The 18,777-nt window shown below is 37.9% G+C and overlaps 1 protein-coding gene across 3 annotated transcripts; it reads left to right on the top strand.

Moving 5' to 3' along the window:
* The first annotated feature begins 695 nt into the window (after positions 1-695).
* On the top strand, positions 696-18,522 carry MAEL (maelstrom spermatogenic transposon silencer). Of its 3 annotated transcripts, none has more exons than XM_072946201.1 (12): positions 696-910; positions 1,165-1,257; positions 2,521-2,620; positions 3,521-3,676; positions 4,871-4,912; positions 10,340-10,464; positions 11,266-11,320; positions 11,440-11,581; positions 13,568-13,630; positions 14,381-14,513; positions 17,608-17,645; positions 18,168-18,210. In XM_072946201.1, the coding sequence occupies exons 1-11, from the start codon at positions 779-781 to the stop codon at positions 17,614-17,616; spliced, it is 1,050 nt and encodes a 349-aa protein (XP_072802302.1). In that variant the 5' UTR covers positions 696-778; the 3' UTR covers positions 17,617-17,645; positions 18,168-18,210. The 3 variants fall into 3 exon arrangements, with proteins under 3 accessions (XP_072802302.1, XP_072802301.1, XP_006209078.2); XM_006209016.3 differs by having other exon boundaries at positions 697-910; positions 17,570-17,645; positions 18,168-18,522; XM_072946200.1 differs by lacking the exon at positions 17,608-17,645 and having other exon boundaries at positions 18,168-18,465.
* The last annotated feature ends 255 nt before the right edge of the window (positions 18,523-18,777 follow it).

The raw sequence follows: 18,777 nt of genomic DNA, 5'->3' as shown, positions 1-18,777 counted from the left end.
ATGGGAAAAAGGTTTTCACAATAGCTCCAAATATATTCTATGAATAAAACTAAGAAAAAAAGAACCAGACCTTTATGAGGAAATCTATAAAACTTTATTCAAGGACATTATTTTAAATCTCAGCCGCTTACTGTATGTGTTTCCTTCCTTACACTTATTAAAATTGCATTTTAAAAAAAGTATCTTTTGAAACGATAATAAATGTTATTTAAGAATGGGGGAAAACCAAATCAAGTCATATTGGTTGATTCACCTGTTTTTGTCATTTTACCCTCCCCATTAGACTGTAAACTTCTTGAGGAAAAAGATCTTGTTTGTCGTGTTTCTTACTCTGTCCTCCCACCCAATACCCTTCACAACGGTCAGCATAGAGTTGGCCCCTTACAGTTACAAAACATGGGAGAACCGTAAGCACTTGCTAGTCCTCTTCCTCTCTACCTACTTTGATGCATATTACGCAACAATGTACAAAAATTGCTCCAAGCCTTCCACGTGACAACACCCGCCAAAGACTCATCCCAGCCAATCAGAATGCTTCACACCTGTGACCTCGCTCCCCCTCCACCCCACCCCCACAGCCGCACGCGGGGGCATCTTCCGGTCTCAGGCTGTTTTTCTCCCTGCGAGGCCAGTGCGGCTGCGCACTGCGCCGTGATTGGCTGAGAACTGCGGGCCTGCGCGCGCACGCCGCCGCCTCGGTTACTAAGGGCGGGAGCCCGGCGAGGGCGCGGCGGCTGGTTCTGTCTCAGGGCCGCGTCGAGGCCTCTCCGCGCTCGCTATGCCGAACCGCAGGGCCACCCGCAATGCCTACTATTTCTTCGTGCAGGAGAGGATCCCCGAACTACGGCGGAGAGGCCTGCCCGTGGCTCGCGTCGCTGATGCCATCCCTTATTGCTCCGCTGACTGGGCGGTAAGGCTGGGGGCGGATGAACCTCGGCCGGGCAGTTGGGCATGTAGGAGGCCGAGGCGGGAGGGCGAGAGTCCTCGAGGAGGCCAGTGACCCCTGGGCCCCTGCTGGAGGGAGAGGGAGCCCTCCGTTCCCGGCCCAGGGCAAACCGACTCCAGAACCACCTCGGTGTAAGGATCAGGCATCTACCCGCGGGCCCAGGGCACTAGGTCCTCACTGCTGCTTCTCTTCTTGTCTCCCCCTAATATCTCACCAAGCTTCTGAGGGAGGAGGAAAAGGAGAAATACGCAGAAATGGCTCGAGAGTGGAGGGTTGCCCAGGGGAAGGACTCTTGGCCTTCAGAGAAGCAGGTAAAGTAGCCAGAGAAGAGCAGCCACCTGCTTGGCACAGAGGCATGTTCAGTAAATGCTGGATGAGTGAATGGGTGAATGTCAAGGGTAGACGACTGGGTGATTTGGGTGAGTGCAAAGAAGAGTTTTCCTTTTCTTCCCCCCTTGCTGTCAGAATGCCTGCTAAAAAACCACCAGGCTCCAGAGCTAGGGTACGGATTGGTACCGTTTGGTGGTGAAGGCCAGGGAAAAATCCCATTAGGAAACCTGCAGCCAATAAACCGTGATCAGCAGTGGGAGTGTTGGTATCTAGGGTTTGTACTGGACGACCTCTGAGGGTCTTCTTCAACTCTTTTATGATTTAAGAACCCTTTTTCAGATGTTTAAAAGTAATTTGTCCCATTCTCTTTTTAAATGACACCTGGAATCAGGCCAGTTACTGTGTTTAAAACATTGAAATAAGATTTGTGGATGTTGGTGAATGTGTGCCTTATAGGTAAGAGTTGAATTAAGTGGGAAACTTTTCGTATAGCAGAATGTTAACACTATTAAGTCAAATGTGTTGTTGCTAGGTATCAAGAAAAAGCAGGTAATTGTGAAGGACCCCCCACTCCCGGCCCCATGTTCTTTCCATTCTTACATAGTACAATTCTATTCTTAAATTTTAAACTGGTAACATTGGATTGAAATTCAGGAGTGCTTTATTTTACGTGTGAGAGATTTTTTTTGTGTGGATTTATGTTTGAGTGAAAGCTCTAATAGTTGAATTTGTACTTACACTTGTGAGCTTAATTTTGTTCTTCTCACTACAGTTTCTTTTAAGGAATTTACAATTTCCCCTTAAATGAAAGCCATGTTGTATGTACGCCTCATTGAGACTTGGAATCAGCACAATCTGGTTTTTACTTTAAGTGAAAAGCAAACAATATTAGAGTGCGTTGGCAAATGATGTTCTTTTGGCCGCTGGACAGGCACATATTGTGTGACTCCATAGGATTAGTTTTTGGTTATCAGCAGTGGGCAAATGACTTTCAGCAATCATTGGACTGGTTATTTACCACTAAGCCTTTTGATTCAAAATATTTATAGATTTTACTATTGTCTGCCTTTGGGTATTGGTGTCATTGACAATTATGTATTTATATACTTCTTAGGTTGTTTTGGCCTGAAGAGGTTACCAAAGTAATCTATGGGCTGTTTTGCAGTTATTTTTGCTGAATTTAATGCTTATAAAGTGCCCAACAAGAGTTTAAGTATGTGGTCAATCATTACCTTTCTCTTTAGAAACCTGTTTCCACCCCACTGAGGAAACCAGGCATGCTTGTACCAAAGCCGAATGTTTCACCGCCAGATATGTCAAGCTTGTCTCTAGAAAGTGATCAAGGTAAAGTGTAAAATATTCTGCTTAGATAAACTTGGGTACCTAAAGTACTATGGTAAATTGATCAGTAAACATGCATTCTATTCATTTTGATCCTGCATTTCAAAGTAATTGACTGCAGGTGGTCGAACATGATGGCAATAAAGTTGTAAAAGATAAGGTAACATACATTTGTTGAAGTATCACTGGAGAATTTCTTTACAAAAATCTGATCTCTTGGTTTCTATCATTTCATGTGTTATTAAACATACTTTTTGGATTTAAGTGTTTATTGCTAGGCACTGAACATACATTTGTTATAAAGGTAGAGATAAATTGAGCTAGCCTAGAAAAAAACGTAGCTAATAAGAGTCCTTGCTATTCCTTCTGGCTGTTTTTCATTAATCGTGTTCTGGCTTGGCTGAAGATGAATAAATTCTTAAATGTGGCCAATCCTAGTAAAGAAGATCCTTCTTACATTCTCCTATTTCTTTCTTCCTTTAGAGAATATGTTAGTGATCTTGTTTATATTGGTAAAAAGGAGAGTGAACTAAATTGTTCATAGTTTATATCATAGAGTTTTTCTACACTGATTCTACTTGATTTTACTTTCCAAATCCTTGTATTTCCTGAATATGGGTCACAGCTTTTCTTCAGTCAGTATTGAGATTCAGGGCTTATGTAGAGCTGGCTGTATGTTTGAATAATGTTGTCACTTCATGCAAAGAGTGGTTACTACTTTAATCCTTGATAAGTGTAATTATAAAAATCTGTCCATTTATCTGGTACAGCTGATTTGTTTCTCTTTTCCAGCTTATTTAGGAATATAGGAACACAGGAAAAAAGGTTCTAAAAATTTTTGCTTTTGTCAGAGGGGTAAATTTGCGATGCTCGTCTGTTCATGTTGTCTATTTTTTTTTTAAGCTCTCCTTGGAGGCATTTTTTATTTTTTGAACATTTTTAGCCATGGTGAGCTACCTCCTCATTGTGAACAGCGCTTCCTCCCTTGTGAAATCGGCTGTGTTAAATATTCTCTCCAAGAAGGCATTATGGCAGATTTCCACAGTTTTATAAATCCTGGTAAGTAGCCAGTTAGAGTAGATGCTAGAGCTTTAAAAGTTGTTTTTTTATCTTAACCTTATTTGATGATAGTATTTTTCTTAAAAGCTGTTGTGCGGCTGAGTTCTTAAAATGTAACAAGACTTCATAATAATTGGATGAAAAATTATTAAATGTTGACACAGTTTTTGGTTTAGGCTTTTAACCTCAAGTAAACATTAGAGTTGGGTGGACAGAATGCCTGAAGAATGTGTAGCTTGCTACTTGCTTATCAGCAGCCTTATATCTTGGAATTTTCTAAAAGCTTTTTATACCTCTGTTCTTTCTTTACCTCGACAGTCACTAGTTTTTAACTTGCTATTATTGCTTCATAACCTTGAGCAAAGTATTTATCCTGAAAACCTATTAATTCCTCTGTAAAATGGAGATAATGCCTATTGGAGGGCTGTTCTAAGGAATGCATGAGAACGTCTGGAAATAGCCTGGTGTGTAATAGCTCTGGGATGTTCTCACTGTTTCTTCTTCCTACCGCTCCACCCCATTGAAAGCAATTAGGAATGAAGACATAGGATTCGGTTCAGTTCCCAAGTGGATAGATAGTAGTTAAGGGAGCATATACCTTTAAAGGTAAGTGGGAGGAATATACAGGGAGAAGACTAAAGGAGAAGTGGTTGGGGAAAGAAGAATTTCATCTTTAGGTTTACCAGTCACTTTAAAATTCACTAGGACAGCCCAGCCCTTTTCCTTGTTTTGAGATAACAGAAAAACACATTTTCCGACTTACACTTATGAGAGTTGCTACTTAGGACACGTCAAATAGATACTTTTTTCTGTATGTATGTAAAACATTAAAAAGGTAGAATTTGGAGACTTTTCTCCTCTGAGAAATACATAAATACTTTGCTCTGTCAAGGGCCTCATGGCCTGTTCATGGACCCCTGGCTAAGACTCCTTTAGCCCAGATTTTCTTCACCTGGTATTTCTTGCTCTGTAAGGAATAACTTTTTAAAGTACCTTAGACAGTTTGGCAAGCTTTTTGATAGTCATCATGTTATCAAAGTTTAAAAAAAATCCTCTATGACGGTTAATCTTCTATAATTTTGCATAGCAGTAACAGTTACCTATGTTATGATTTGGTCAGCCTATGGAATATTACTGTAGTACAACCAGAGAGCTTCCAGATTTCTGCTTCTCTCAAAATATTTTGTATTGCAGGTGAAATTCCACGAGGATTTCGATTTCATTGTCAGGCTGCAAGTAAGTATAAACGAATGGGGTAGAATATAGGCACTGAATGTGTGCGTACCTGGTTAAGACACTGCTTTAAACAGACACATAAAACATCGATTGGGGAAGAGTAACTAAGTATTGTTGGAGAATCTTTATAGAAGTGGTAGATGGTGTATGTGATCCTGAAAAACTAAAATTATATAGACTGATAGGATAATATCCCTTTTCCCTTTATGAGGATTGTGTTTTTATTTTCTGTTTGTATCCTTTGGCCTGAAGATCAGCGGCTTTCACTGGCCAGGTACTTAGGTCTTTTAAGAGTTATCATAGTGTCTAGATTTAGGGCCATTCACAGGAATGTCCATTCAAAAGTAAGGGGGGAAAAACTTGATGCTTCGAAACTAATAGGATAGTGTTAAACAGACAAAATAGCTATGAATTAACTTCTCAGAGGAGGAAAACACGTTTCTATTTTAAATATCTTGCAGCCAAAGGTTGTGACCGTTTATACTTAGGCTCTTGAACTCTTCTGGAACCTAGATTTCATCCAGTTTCTTGTTCGATTAAAATGGAAATCATGATAATACGTTTGCTTTTTTAATTTTAATTGTGTCTTTTTTTCTTAAAAAAAAACAGTAGGAGTGTTTGAAAGTAGAAATAGGTTTTTCAAATCTGCCATAACAAGCAGCTGTTTTGTAATATTTGTAATACTGTTTTTTAATAAATGAGGAGAATATTTTACACTCATTTTTGGTCATGTCCTTTGAGTTTTTTCCAGTCTCAGTGAAAAATATCTACTAGTCCTTTTTTTGTCTGCTTGAGATCAGGGCAGTAGGCTTTGGAACAAGGACTTTAAGGTAGTTTTTTGTTTTGTTTTTTCAGTAGGCCCCTTTATGTAGCTTTGAGTGAAAAAATTATAGAAGAAAAATTCTGTTGTAACTTTCAGGTGTGAACCTAGTTGATCTCCCCAAGTGGTACGTTGTTTGAGGTTATTTGACTAAACAGGTAGTAGTAAAAAACCAAAAACAGAAACTTAGCTGTTGAACTAATTTCACATTTTCACTTAAGCTCTTTTTCTGATTTGTTCATCTCCTGAGTACACTGGAATCCTTCTGTCCCAGACACTCATTTGTGAGAATGTCCCCTTACTATTTCTTGTTTGGGTTCTGATTAAAATTTTTTAAATCCCTTATTTTTTAAAGGCTTATTTTTTACAATCTTTTCAAATTAACTGATTAACAGAAAGTGTGGTTCTTAAAAACAAACCTATTAAGGACTCTAGGAATGTTTTCTTGAGTTATTTTTCAAACTAATTAAAACTGAGCACAATGTTTTTCATTCAAGAAACTTATGGTCCTTGGAGCTCACCAGTTTAAGCATGTCTTAAATTGCCAATTTGATACCCCTGGGAAATGTGCCAATTAAATAAGATAAATGACTGTATTAAAGTGACAGCTATGTCGACATAATAACTGAAAATGGCTCGGCTAGTGTAATCAAGCTGATGCTTAGGAAAAGACCGTGCTCCATACCGTCACACACTGAAGCAAATTTACACGTGGGTACAATTTGATTAGTAGCTAAGAAATGTGCGTGTAGATCTTTCAAATGCTTCTGTGCTAGTCTGGCCTTTTATGATGTATGTGTAATTGAAATCAAGTGAATGCTTCATGGGCATTATGGTTTAGCACATTGGAATCGAAGAATTTCAAAAGATTGGAAGAGATTCTGATACGGACCCCATTGATTCCTCGCTCCCCCCCCTCCACCACCCAGTTCGTTCCTCTGAAGGGGACTTCGGGTTCTTGATGAGTGTGTTGCGGGTAGGAGGTTTGGGCCCTTCTCACTCTCCCCCGCTTCTCCAGAGGAGGCGCTGCTTTTATCCATTTTACTAGTTAATGATTTTGAGAGAGAAGTTCTGCTTTCAAACAAGCGGAGCCTTGAAAACTGCTTTCAGCTTCCTGTACAAAAAGTCTATCAGCTTTTTGAATGAAGCTTCAGGCACAATAAAGAGTATAACATTCACTTAAGATATAAAGGTATAAAGAATGTTAATGAACAGCAGTGCACCTGCCAGTCAGCTGAAGACAGCACACTGCCTTTATCATTGAAGCCCTCTGATTGCTCCCTCATTGTATCGCCCCTCTTAAGAGAACCACTATTCTGAATTGTGTCTTCCTTTGTTTTACGAATAAGTTTACTATAAATACGTATTTAAATAGTATATTTACTTTTCCTTGTTTGAACTTTTATATAACTTAACGTGTATATTTCTTCACCTTTTTTTTTTTAACTCATCAGTGTCTTTTCCCCATTTCTCTATTGGATTGTTTGTCATCTTTATTGGTTTATGGAAGTTTATTATATATATATGTTTTTATTGATTAATTGTGTACAGATACCTATTTTCAGTCTGCCTTGCGTCTTTTACTCTCGCTATGGTGTCTTAATGAATAAAGGTTTTTAGTTCAGTAAATGAATCTTCTCTCATGGTTTGTGGGGTTTTTTGTCTTAAGAATTCCATTCTACCTGAAGGCCATGAAGACATATTTTCTTCTAAAGTTTTTTCATATCCAGGTTCTTATTCCACCTGGAATTGACTTGTGCATGATGTAAGGTAGAGATATAGTTTGATTTTTTTCCCCTTGTGGACAATCAGTTGTCTCAGCATCACTTATGAATAATCAGCTTGTTCCCCAACATGTAGTGCCACCTGTATCATACCTCATTTCTGTTGATGCATGAGTCTTTTTGATACCTTCTGTTCTATTGGTCGGCTTGTTTTTTGGTGCCCGTATCATATTGTTAAACACAATATTTTGACAATATTTGCTTGACTTTGTTCTTTTGGAATATTATGGCTATTCTTGACCCTTTGCTATTCCACATACAATTTAGAATCAGTTTATCATGTTTCACACAAAAAGCCTTGTTGAGATTTAGAACCTCAGGATTTGGAATCCCTGGATTCAAGCCTCAGGATTTTGAATCATCTTTAAGTCTTTAGATCATTTTGGAGAAAACTGACAGCTTCATGATATTAATTCTGTACATGAACACGGGGCTACTCTTTTATTTTTTAAATCTGTAATGCTTTACAATGAAGTCTTATAAATTTCTCCTTAATGATCTCAATATCTTATTAGTTACAGCTTATCATTTTTGTTGCTATTGTAAATGATATCTCTTAAAATTATATTTTCTGTTTACATTTGTATTTGGGTTTTATCCCACCTTTGCTATGAAGTCTGAGTTTTTAGTAAATTCCTTATATAATCACATCTGTGAAATGATTTTTTTCTAATCTATGTCTTTTATTTAAAAAATTTGAAACTTGTTTTGTGCTAATGTGCTGGCTAAGTACTCCAGTTTCTAATGTTTCACCAGTGAGTATGCTGTTTACTATAGTTTTTTTTTTGTCTTATTTTTAGTATATACTCTTTGTCAGAATAAAGTCCCTTTCTGTTCCTAGTTTGCCTGGAGGTATCAGTTGCACATTTTGATGAATTCTCTTTCTGTATCTTGGATTTGTGTCTTTCATAGTGTTAAACCAACCTTACATTCCAGAAACAAATCCAGATTGGTCATTGTATAACTCTGAAATAAATTGCTGAATTTGGTTTGCAAATATTTTGCTTTAGGATTTGTGCATTCATGTCAAAGACAGGCTAATGTTAATTTTGTTATCAAGATTATTTTGCTATCCTAAAATGGATTGGGGATTGTATTTTCAGTTTTTGAGTTTACATTTGGTTCTTTCTTATGATGATTCTGTTGAAATTATCAGTATATTTTATTTCATTGAACATAATAAGCCTCATTATTTTAAAGCCTTATGTCTGATAACCCTATTACAGGGATCTTCTTTTTGGATATATTTTTATAATCTGTGGGTTATCTTGATGTTTAATCAAGTTTTCAGCTCTTCATATGACTGGTTTTTTTTGAGTGCTGAACAGTACATATGAAAACTTGTTATTCCTCTCCAAAGATTTATGATTGTTTCTGGCAGAAAGCTAGAGTGTCTAGCCATCTCGGGTTGTTTTAATCCAATTTCAGAGATTGAGATAATTTAAAATTGGGTTCAGATTTATGAGAGTCAGTCTATTGCTAGTTGATCTTTACGTTAAAAAAAAAAGAGGAGGAAGGTGGACAGATTACCACTAAAGAATCATCAGTAAAATTTACACCTGACTTCATAGCATAAACAGTGGAGGCCAGAAGACAATTGGATATTTTTTAATTTATAAATTTTATATATACACAAGTAATGCTTTAAATTCTTACTAGCTCTAGGTCTGCTGAAAACATCTCAGTTTCTTGGCCTCTATATTTTCTCTTGTAGAATTGGTAAATGCTCAAATCACCAACAAACCCAAATGCCAGATTCAACTCTCTAGGATTTCTTCCTTTCTAAGATCTGGGCCCATAATCCGTCATTTCACCCCTGCAGTGCTTTCAAGAGGGTGTTTCATATGTTCAGCTTTTCCCAGTCTGTCATTATCAGAAGTTGAACTCTTCCTATATTCTTTTTTATGGTTTACAATTTTATGCTGAAATTCGTAATTTGATCTCATCAAATTTATTTACTATTTAAAAATTTGTGTCCTATATAACTTCAGCATCTGGAATACCTTTAGATCTCTATCAACTCTGTTTTGGTTCTCAATCTTGTTTCTTTGTGTACCTGGTTATTCATATACATTATTTGAAAAAAAAAAGATTTAAGTTAATTTGAGGCTTATAATCTTCTCTTCCTCCAGAGAGGCTATATGTTTGCTTTTTTAAGACACCTTGGGTCTCACAAACCAGGGCCCAGATCTGTCAGAGGCACACTTCTCAGCCATTAAACTTCCTCTTCTGGGACCAGCAAATGACTCCAGGGGGAAAACTGCCCCAAAAGCTGGGCGCACCTCTCTGGGTTTCTGTATTTTCTTGCATCTTGATCTAGTAATTCCTTGCTACTCTAGGTGCTCTTGATATCCTTAAGCATTTTAAATTTTTGTGGGAAGGTTAGTCTGAATTACTTGGTCCAGTTCTTACTGGGAGTGGAAATACTCATCTTAGCAACCATTTAAAAAGCAGTCATTACTATTAAAGTCTCCAGCCTTGTTAATAAACCATCCATGAAAGGTCACATAGGAACAGTGAAAACGCGGTATAGGCTCGATCACCTAACAGACCTGGGTTTGAGTCCAGACTCCACTGTTAGCCAGCTGTTAACTTGCTGCTAACTTCTGTGGCTCTCAGTGGTCTCTTCTCTAGTATGTGTGTATTACCTGCCTCATCAGATTATGGGATAAAGTATGTCAAGTACCTGACCGTACCAGGCTTGGTACAAGTGCTTAGATACAAGTTACCCACTACTCCCTTCCTACCCCTACTTCTGTAACTACTTCATAATGTTTGTCTTGGTCACATTTTTAACTCCTACCTCCTGTTTATTTCCTTCAGGTGATTCTAGTCACAAGATTCCTATTTCACACTTTGAATCTGGGCATGGCCAGGCAACTGTGTTACAAAACCTTTATAGATTTATTCATCCAAACCCAGGGAACTGGCCACCCATCTACTGCAAGGTAATTTCAATGTATGAATTTCTTATAAGGCATCCACTTAGAAACCAAAAGATCTATGAAAGATACCCAAAGAAAGAAGTTTTGTCTGTGTATTAGCTGTGTCTGTTAAAACATGTTCATTCTTAGTTCTTTGAATGCAGTTAGGGGTAATGCCTTTCCTTCTAAATTTCTCTGGTATTGGAGGTATTTTGAAGACTGCAAAAACTGAATATGTTTCAACTTTGTCAGATCTCATGTTTTTAGTTCCTCTTTCTGAAATATTTTCAATATCTTTTTTACCCTGAAGGATGGTTTTCTAGTCTGTATACCTGTCCTTCAAGGGAAGAATGCTATTTATTCAAATTCGTTTTTGTAGCAATCCCTTGATCATCTTTTTATAATCTTTATCCTTTGTTTTGTCTAAATTCTTCTAGGCTAGGTGTCATAAAATTGAGTTTTAACCTTACTCTTTATTAGTGTCACCATGAACACAAAATTACCATATTTATCTTTTTCTGAGCATATGTTTCTTCATTTGCCTACCGTAAGTCTCACTTGCTGTTCATAAAGTATGTTAACATTGCTTTATGAACATAACTGGTTATTAACATCAGTGGTCTTTTCTGCTGTATGTTGCTCTTTTTCACAGTTCTCATTTAGTTGTCACAAACTCCTTAGTCTCTCCCTTCCCACCCAACGCCTAGCCCACCCTCCCCTCCCCTATATTCAATATCTCATAATAACACAGTTTGAAAGGACTGCATTAATTAAAAGTAACTCAGGATGGGAGAAAATATAAGTAAATTATTTTTCCTTTTCCAGTCTGATGATAGAGCTAGAGTCAACTGGTGTTTGAAGCATATGGAGAAATCATCAGGTAAGTAATACTGGGTCACTGCTCAGGTGCAGTTTAATGTCTGTATTTGTTTTCATGTTGGTGTACACATTCTGTGTACCTAGACTCACTGATTGTGTGTTTCTGTTTACCAATGGAAGAAATCAGGCAAGAGCTAGAACTCCTCACTGTAGAGGATCTTGTAGTGGGGATCTACCAGCAAAAGTTTCTCAAGGAGCCTTCCAAGACCTGGGTTCGGAGCCTCCTCGATGTGGCCATGTGGGATTATTCTAGCAACACAAGGTATTTACAGTGATTTGGTGATAGTGATGTTGACTTCTTTTCTGGACTGAGAAAATACGGTAGGATTAGTTTTTACCATTTTAGGCAGTATTTTCCTATGAAACTTTGGAATCATTGTATTTTCTTGAACATAAGATTTCATTGATTGTAAGTTACACTGTTACCTTGTCTGTCACTAAAAACAAACAAAAAAAAAACTACCAAATAAACTGACAGTGCTTTATCACTTAGAATTTCTATACTGGTGAAAGACTATTTTATATTTATTTATATAGATGTTTTACTACATAGAATTCTTGTACTTACAAGAACTATATAAGTGAAATAAATTGGAAATTTTTTTATTTTGAAATAATTTCAGGCTTACAGAAAAGTTTTAAGACTAGTACAAGAAAGTTACAGATACTATTCTCTTAGATTTCCGAGTTAATAATTTAATACATTTTCTTCATATCTTTCTTTATACACACACAAACTTTTTTCTCAACCACTTGAGAGTAAGTTGCTGTCACAGTGCCTTTTCATCCCTAAATGTCAGTGTGTGGTTCCTAAGAACAAGAACATAAATGTATATATTTAATAAATAAATATACATATAGCCACGATACAATTATCAGAACAGGATATTGCCATTAATACAATACTACTATCTAATCTAAAGGCCACATTCATATTTTGCTATTGTTCCACTAATGTCTTTTACAGCAAAAAAAAAAATCTTTTTTTTATTGTTAAGTGTTTAGTAGAGTGAATTTTCTCTTAAACGTGGCTTGCAGTGCACCCCATAAGTTGTTGACTTAATATTTTGTCATTGAAAAAAATTTAGTTTCAACTCTCTTTAACCCAAGAGATAATATGAGGCTTTTAAATGTCCGGATGGAAAGCCTTTCTGGTTTCTGTTAGTAAATTCTAGTATCTTTGCATTGTGATCAAAGTATCATTTATAACATTTCTGCCTTATGAAGTTATAGTGCTCTACAGTTTTTTGCTAATTTAATGTATAATCAATTTTTGTGAATGTTTTGTGGAAACGTGAGAAGAGAAGAATACGTATTGTTTATTATCAGGGTGCAGAGTTTGATAAGTCTCCATAGGATTCACCTTATTATGTCTGAACTGCCTTATCTCTTCATTTACATTTTGTCTACTTGACCTGTCTTATATGGAGAGTGGTGTAAAGTCTCATGACTACTGTTTCTGTCTGTCTCATTATGTCGCCTATAGTTTTAAGCTGGTTGCTGTGTTATCTGATGCCTTTACAGAAGTTTGCTGAATCTTGATCTAGTAGATTGACCCAGGGCTCTCGGGAACATGTGTGCTTGCATGTTGAAAACTTTTCTGTTGGTTCACGTTCTATTTCCGTGAGTTTCTAGAAAATGACTACTGCACTGTTGCATTGCTTTGTGTTGCTGTTTAGAAGTTTGGACATTTAATTCTCTTGACCTTTTAAGTTATTTGATCTTTTACCTTGAGACCTTAAGAAGATTTTTTTCATCTTTAAAGTCTAATCGTTTTGCTAGGCTATTTCTCTGAGTATATTACTGCAGGTCAGTTTTTCCACGTGTTTGGTGGGCTCTTTTAGTATGCAGTGTCAGATCTTATTTCTGGAAATTTTTCTTAGATTGTAGTTTAATTGTTCCATTAACTTATTCTTCTGTATAGCACAGGGAACTATACTCAATATCTCATAATAACCTTTAATGAAAAAGAATTTGAACATGAATATATGTATGTATATGCACGACTGGGACATTGTGCTGTACACCAGAAATTGACACATTGTAACTGTACTTCAATATTAAAAAAAAACAACTTGTTTTAAAAAAACCTTTTTTGTGTGTTAAATTATAAACCTTAATCTTTGAGCAATAGTGTCAGTTTTTCTTAAATAATTCAACTTAAATAAGCTAAAAACCTGGCATATAAAACCCATAAGCAATGCTACTTCAGTTAGATCAGGATATTAAAGTCTTTTTTTTTGTGCAGGTGCAAGTGGCATGAAGAAAATGACATTCTCTTCTGTGCTTTAGCTGTCTGCAAGAAAATCGCGTAAGTTGGAGAAAGGAGTTTCTTCTTAATACTGTTTTGCATTGAATACTTTGCCACTTTGCTTGCTGTTGCTTTGGCAATTGGGGTGAATCACTGTTCACCTCTGTTTCCACAATTCTCTTTTAAAACAAAGGGGTTTTTTTTTTAATCATACTACTTTTATTATTCTCCCCATCTCACTACTTAATCAGGTATAGTTACCACCTGAGCAGTTTGGCTGAGCCTTCAGAAGCACTTACTGAAATGTTTTCCTTCTAGGATTCTTGTAGGAAAATGAAATTCCCTCCTCTCATGAAGAACAGCCCTTCCTTGTGAAGGTGCTCAAGCAATACAGAGCCTTTTCTTCCCATTTTTCAGTGAAAGCACCTGCCACCTCAGATCTGTGGGATAAGCTCCCACAGATAGTTGCTTTTGAGGGTGAATAAGTGTTTTTACAGCTTTAGCCCTGTTTCTGGTATTGCCTCTCCCTGCCTTAACTGTGTGAAAATTCTGCCCATCTTTACCCTCATTCCTGTTCCCTTATAATGTATCTGAAATTCTGTTTGGTAATCAGAGCACTGCTTACCAGGAATGACCGATTTTATGATAATTACTACTTCCTATTCCCATTTCTTCTCCAAATCTTGAATTTTCTTTTTTCCCCTAATTTAGAACATGCTTTCTCTTTATGTTAGAAAATTTTAGATGTGAATGCTTTAGAATAAATTAAATGAGATTCTGATAATGAACATTTTAAATTTCCTTTTAAAGGTACTGCATCAGTAACTCCCTGGCCACTCTCTTTGGGATCCAGCTCACAGAGGCTCATGTACCACTTCAAGATTATGAGGCCAGCAATAGTGTGACACCCAAAATGGTTGTACTGGATGCAGAGCGTTACCAGGTAAGGAGCTGACTTTTAGGAGCTGCTCATCTCTTACGTCCTGCTCAGTATGGTCCTGGTGAGCAGCAGCCAAAGATTAGGACTTTGTTTGGCTCTCTTTTCTCTTAGACATTTTTTTTTAATCCTTTGTGGAATGTCGAACAGTTCTTAATCCAGTTGATGCTTGCATAAAATCCTTTTCCTTCCTAGTATGTTGATATCCCACTATATTTGACAGAGTTTTAAGAAAATTAAAGCTGGCAATTAGTGTTTATGCAAAACACATCCAAACATTTATTCCAAAAACTTAATGATACAAATATTTAAAATGCCTACTTCAAAAATGTGTAAGACCTGATTCAGGATTTGATTAGAAGCTGTCTAGTGTCCCGACCACCTCTCTCCCCTCCTTGCTGTTTCCTTACTTTAAGGCCTCTCTGCACTACTGAGAGCACAGCAGTTAAGAATACGGGCTCTTGAGTCAGAATTCGTGAATTTCACTGCAGGCTCTGCTGTGTGACTCTGTGCAAGTTATTTGAACTTTCTGTCCTTATCTGTATAATGGGAATAATAAGGACTAGTGGTTGTAGGATTAAATACAGCAGTTTATGAAAGTACTAAGAACTCTGTCTTATTATTCATAATAAATGAATGTTGCTATTACTTTAAAATAGTTAATAAAACTATACTAATAAAAAGGGAACCCCAGAATGGTTGTTTGATACAAATAACTATTAGGATCAATCTCAAAGGTATTACTCACGCTTAGCTAAAGCAGCAGTCTCAAGGTTATATACTGGATGATTCCATTTATATGACATTCTTGAAAATACAAGTGAAACTAATGAACAGATCCGTGGTTCCCAAGGGTGAGGGGTTGGGGGCAGGCATGACTGTACAAGGATCGCACAGGAAGGTTTCTGAGGCGGTAAGATGCCTCTGTATCCCTATTACAATGGTGGTTTCATGAATCTCTTCATTTGTTAAAACTCATAGAAGTGTGCGCCCCCCAAAAGTCCATCTTACTCTATGGTAATTTAAAGAAATAAAAAAGTTCCATATAGTCTCTGGGCAAGACTCTTCCTCTCCTCTCTACTCTGTTAACCATTAACTCAGTGGTTCTTGACCACAGCCTGCTTTGTGTCCTTCAGGGGACATTTAGCAACATTTGCAGACATTTTTGGTTGTCATAACTGGGAAGGGAGTACTACTGGTATCCAGTAGGTAGATTCCAGGGATCCTGCTGAACATCTGACAGTGTGCAGGACAGCTTCCCAGACTAAGTATTAGCCTAAAATGTCAGTGGTACCCAGGTGGGTAAAGTCCACCTTAGCCCCATCATCACCATCTGTGTTGAGACCACCAGAATTAGTCTCGTTGTCCCCCTTTTCATTGTTGCATCGGTCACTGTGGAAGCTCAGGGTACCTAATCCTCAGTTGTCTCCTAGACTCATCTTGTTTGGTCGATTTTGCTTTTGAGCCCTCCCCAACTCCTAAGAAACTTTCCTCTGGGTCTTCTCAACTTCACTTGCCAGCAGAATCTCAGATCTCTTCCGCCTTTTCTCAGGAAGGTTTACCCACCCCCTTGGCTCTAATTGAAATGTGGCTATCAGCTAAAGACGCTGCTTCCCTGTTAGCCCTTTTAAATGGCGACATCTTTTTTTTTTTTTCTCATTTATCATAGATCTAGTTTTGAGGTATTTGTCATTGTTTAATATTGTTGTCTCCAGACTGACTTCCTCCTACCTTCTCCCTAAAATCCCTAGTCTTTGAATCTCATGCCATTCAGGCGTTAGTACCTCATAACCCCTTTTTGGCATCAGTAGGCCCCTGAATTGGTTCCCATCATTCTTACAGCAACACCAAGCCAGGAGATCAAACAGTATTCCCATCAGAGTTCTTGACTTTAGTTTCCCCACAGGTAGTCCTTCCGACTGCCTGACCTCTCGGCTCCTTGACTCCTGCCGTACATTAAGTACCCCCTGCCTTTATCCCACTGTGCCCCAGCAGCACCTCCTCCCTCATGTCAACTTCAAGCATCCAACTACCATTGTCTGTCTCCCTGTGCCAGCAGTCCTTTGATCTCTACTGGGACCTTCAGTTCACTGTATGCCTCCACTGTCCTGTGCTCCTTTACAGGGTCACTGCATTGCACGGCTCCAGGGGTGCCATGCACACGTGGACGGTGCCGCAGCCTTGTGTCTCCTCCTCTCCCCACCTCACCCCTGCCCTTCATCTCCTTCCTCCCCAGCTTAGATTCCTTGCTTTGTTATTTCCATTCACTTTCACTGTCATTTCCATTGGCCCTTCATTCTTCACCATTCTTGGTTGATAGACACTAACCCTGATTAAAGCTAACGCTTCACCTGCTCTATTCCTATACATGTGAAGTTAACTGGGGCTCAAAAGAAGCTACCATACTGACTGGTATTAGATATTCATCACCACCAACTTCAAGTGAGCCTCAGCATTGCCTGGCAGTGTCCATTTCTCTAGTTTAACGAACCTCCCCCTCCCCTACACAGTTATTTCTCACCTTCTCTCACTTCGGACTTCCATCACCTCTTCTTCACCCTTATTCTAGCGATGCTCTTGCCCCCTTGCCCCCTCCCGATCTGAGAAAATAGAAGCAGTGAGGAGGGTTTCCACATATTGCTGCCTTTGCACTGTCCGTATACTCTGCTTTTACTCCTGCTTTAACGCATGAATTGTCTGTGTTTCTATTTAAGACCAATCCTTTTATTTATATGTTAGGTCCCATTCTCTTACCTATCTGAGGGCGTGGCTCCAATAATTCCCTCCTCTTCTCCTGCATCATTGGGGTTTCTCTCTGTTCTGAATCGTTCTCATCAGCAAACATGCTATAATGTCATATTTAAAAATAACCCTTTCTTGACCCTGTAATTCCCTTCAGGGATTACTCTCTGCTCTCCTTTACAGCAGTACTCTTCAAAAGTTGATCAGACACTGGAAAAGTGGGTGTTAGTTTGCATTTAAAGAGTGATCTGAAATTGAAGTAGATGATCCAACAATAAGAAATAAACGTGTTTTCCCCTGGTATTTTCTGTTACTTACAGAAGCTAAGGGTTAAGAGCTCAGGATTCTCTCGTTTCAGCTCTTCTGATCAGGAACAAAGTTCAAACGCACCCACTGGTAAGCATCTTATATTTAATAAGAATGCACCTCAAAGAGTTTAGGGTCTTTTGACAATCCCAGGGTACGGTACTTAAACAGATTCTCTAAACTGGCTTTGGAACTTAAGGATCTTGTTGACTTGGGAGTTTCACTTGGCATAAACACCTTAAACAACTTGGATATGTACATTTTTGTATCACCTCGATATAATTTAACTTACTCTTCAGACTTCTCTTCAGGGCATTTAAAATAAAACTTGTTACTTTTATGGCAGCTATAGTTTTATAGTTTTGATGGGAAAATTTTAAAAATGTGAAATTTCAGGTGGTCCCTGAAGAACCTCAGCTAAGGTTTCCAGGACTAAAAACAAAAAAATATTCGTGTTGAACCTTTCCACCTTTACTCTAAGAATTACCTCCCCTGTTGATGACCTGTTTAATCGTGGCTTAGTGAAAGCCTGCAGCAGGATGAGTCAGTTGAAGCACCTCTTTATCACACAACTGTAAAATTGCCGCATTTCTCATATTTTCAATATCCCAGGTGACTGCCCATCTGGGGTGAAAGCTTCTGGCCGAAACAGCAGTGTTCGGGGAAGAGGGATTACCCGCTTACTAGAGAGCATCTCCAATTCCTCCAGCAATATCCACAAACTCTCCAGCTGCGAGACTTCTGTCTCACCTCACATGTCCCAAAAAGATGGATACAAATCTTTCTCTTCCTTATCTTAATGATGGTACTTTTTTCAATTTCTGGAAAAATAACGGGCCCAACTTCCCTTCTGACTACAGTCATGTTAAACAGATCACATCAATGATAAATGTCACTATTATAAAAGCCACTTAATTTGTAAGGAAATTCTGTTTCATAGATTAAAAATAATTGTGGTTGGAGAAGATCTTGGCATTTTTGCTTTTTTTTTTCTTGAGGGCTTATTCTACTTCCTGACTGTATAATGGGAATGCAATTAAAGTTTTGAGTCCTATAAGAATTAAACTGACATTTTCAGAGTTGTGCTTTTGGGAATGTTATATTTTGATAATCTTTTCCTCCACAATAAAGGTATTGAATATCTGTTATGAAAGGTTTTAAAATAGTTCTAATGTATTACTTTCCATTATGAAATGTGGAACTGTACCCTTGAGACCTGCAG

Source organism: Vicugna pacos, chromosome 21 (genome assembly GCF_048564905.1).
Source record: "Vicugna pacos chromosome 21, VicPac4, whole genome shotgun sequence".
Lineage (NCBI taxonomy): Eukaryota > Metazoa > Chordata > Mammalia > Artiodactyla > Camelidae > Vicugna > Vicugna pacos.
The sequence above is the reverse complement of the archived record's forward strand: the minus strand, read 5'-3'. Positions and strand labels throughout refer to the sequence as shown.

What these genes read in the sequence shown, in the direction of transcription:
- MAEL (XM_006209016.3), top strand. Translation starts at nt 779, where the DNA reads ATGCCGAACCGCAGGGCCACCCGCAATGCCTACTATTTCTTCGTGCAG. An exon ending in ATTTCATTGTCAGGCTGCAA is followed by an intron (nt 4,913 to 10,339) that starts GTAAGTATAAAC and finishes TATTTCCTTCAG; the next exon opens with GTGATTCTAGTCACAAGATT. An exon ending in AAGTTCAAACGCACCCACTG is followed by an intron (nt 17,646 to 18,167) that starts GTAAGCATCTTA and finishes TCAATATCCCAG; the next exon opens with GTGACTGCCCATCTGGGGTG.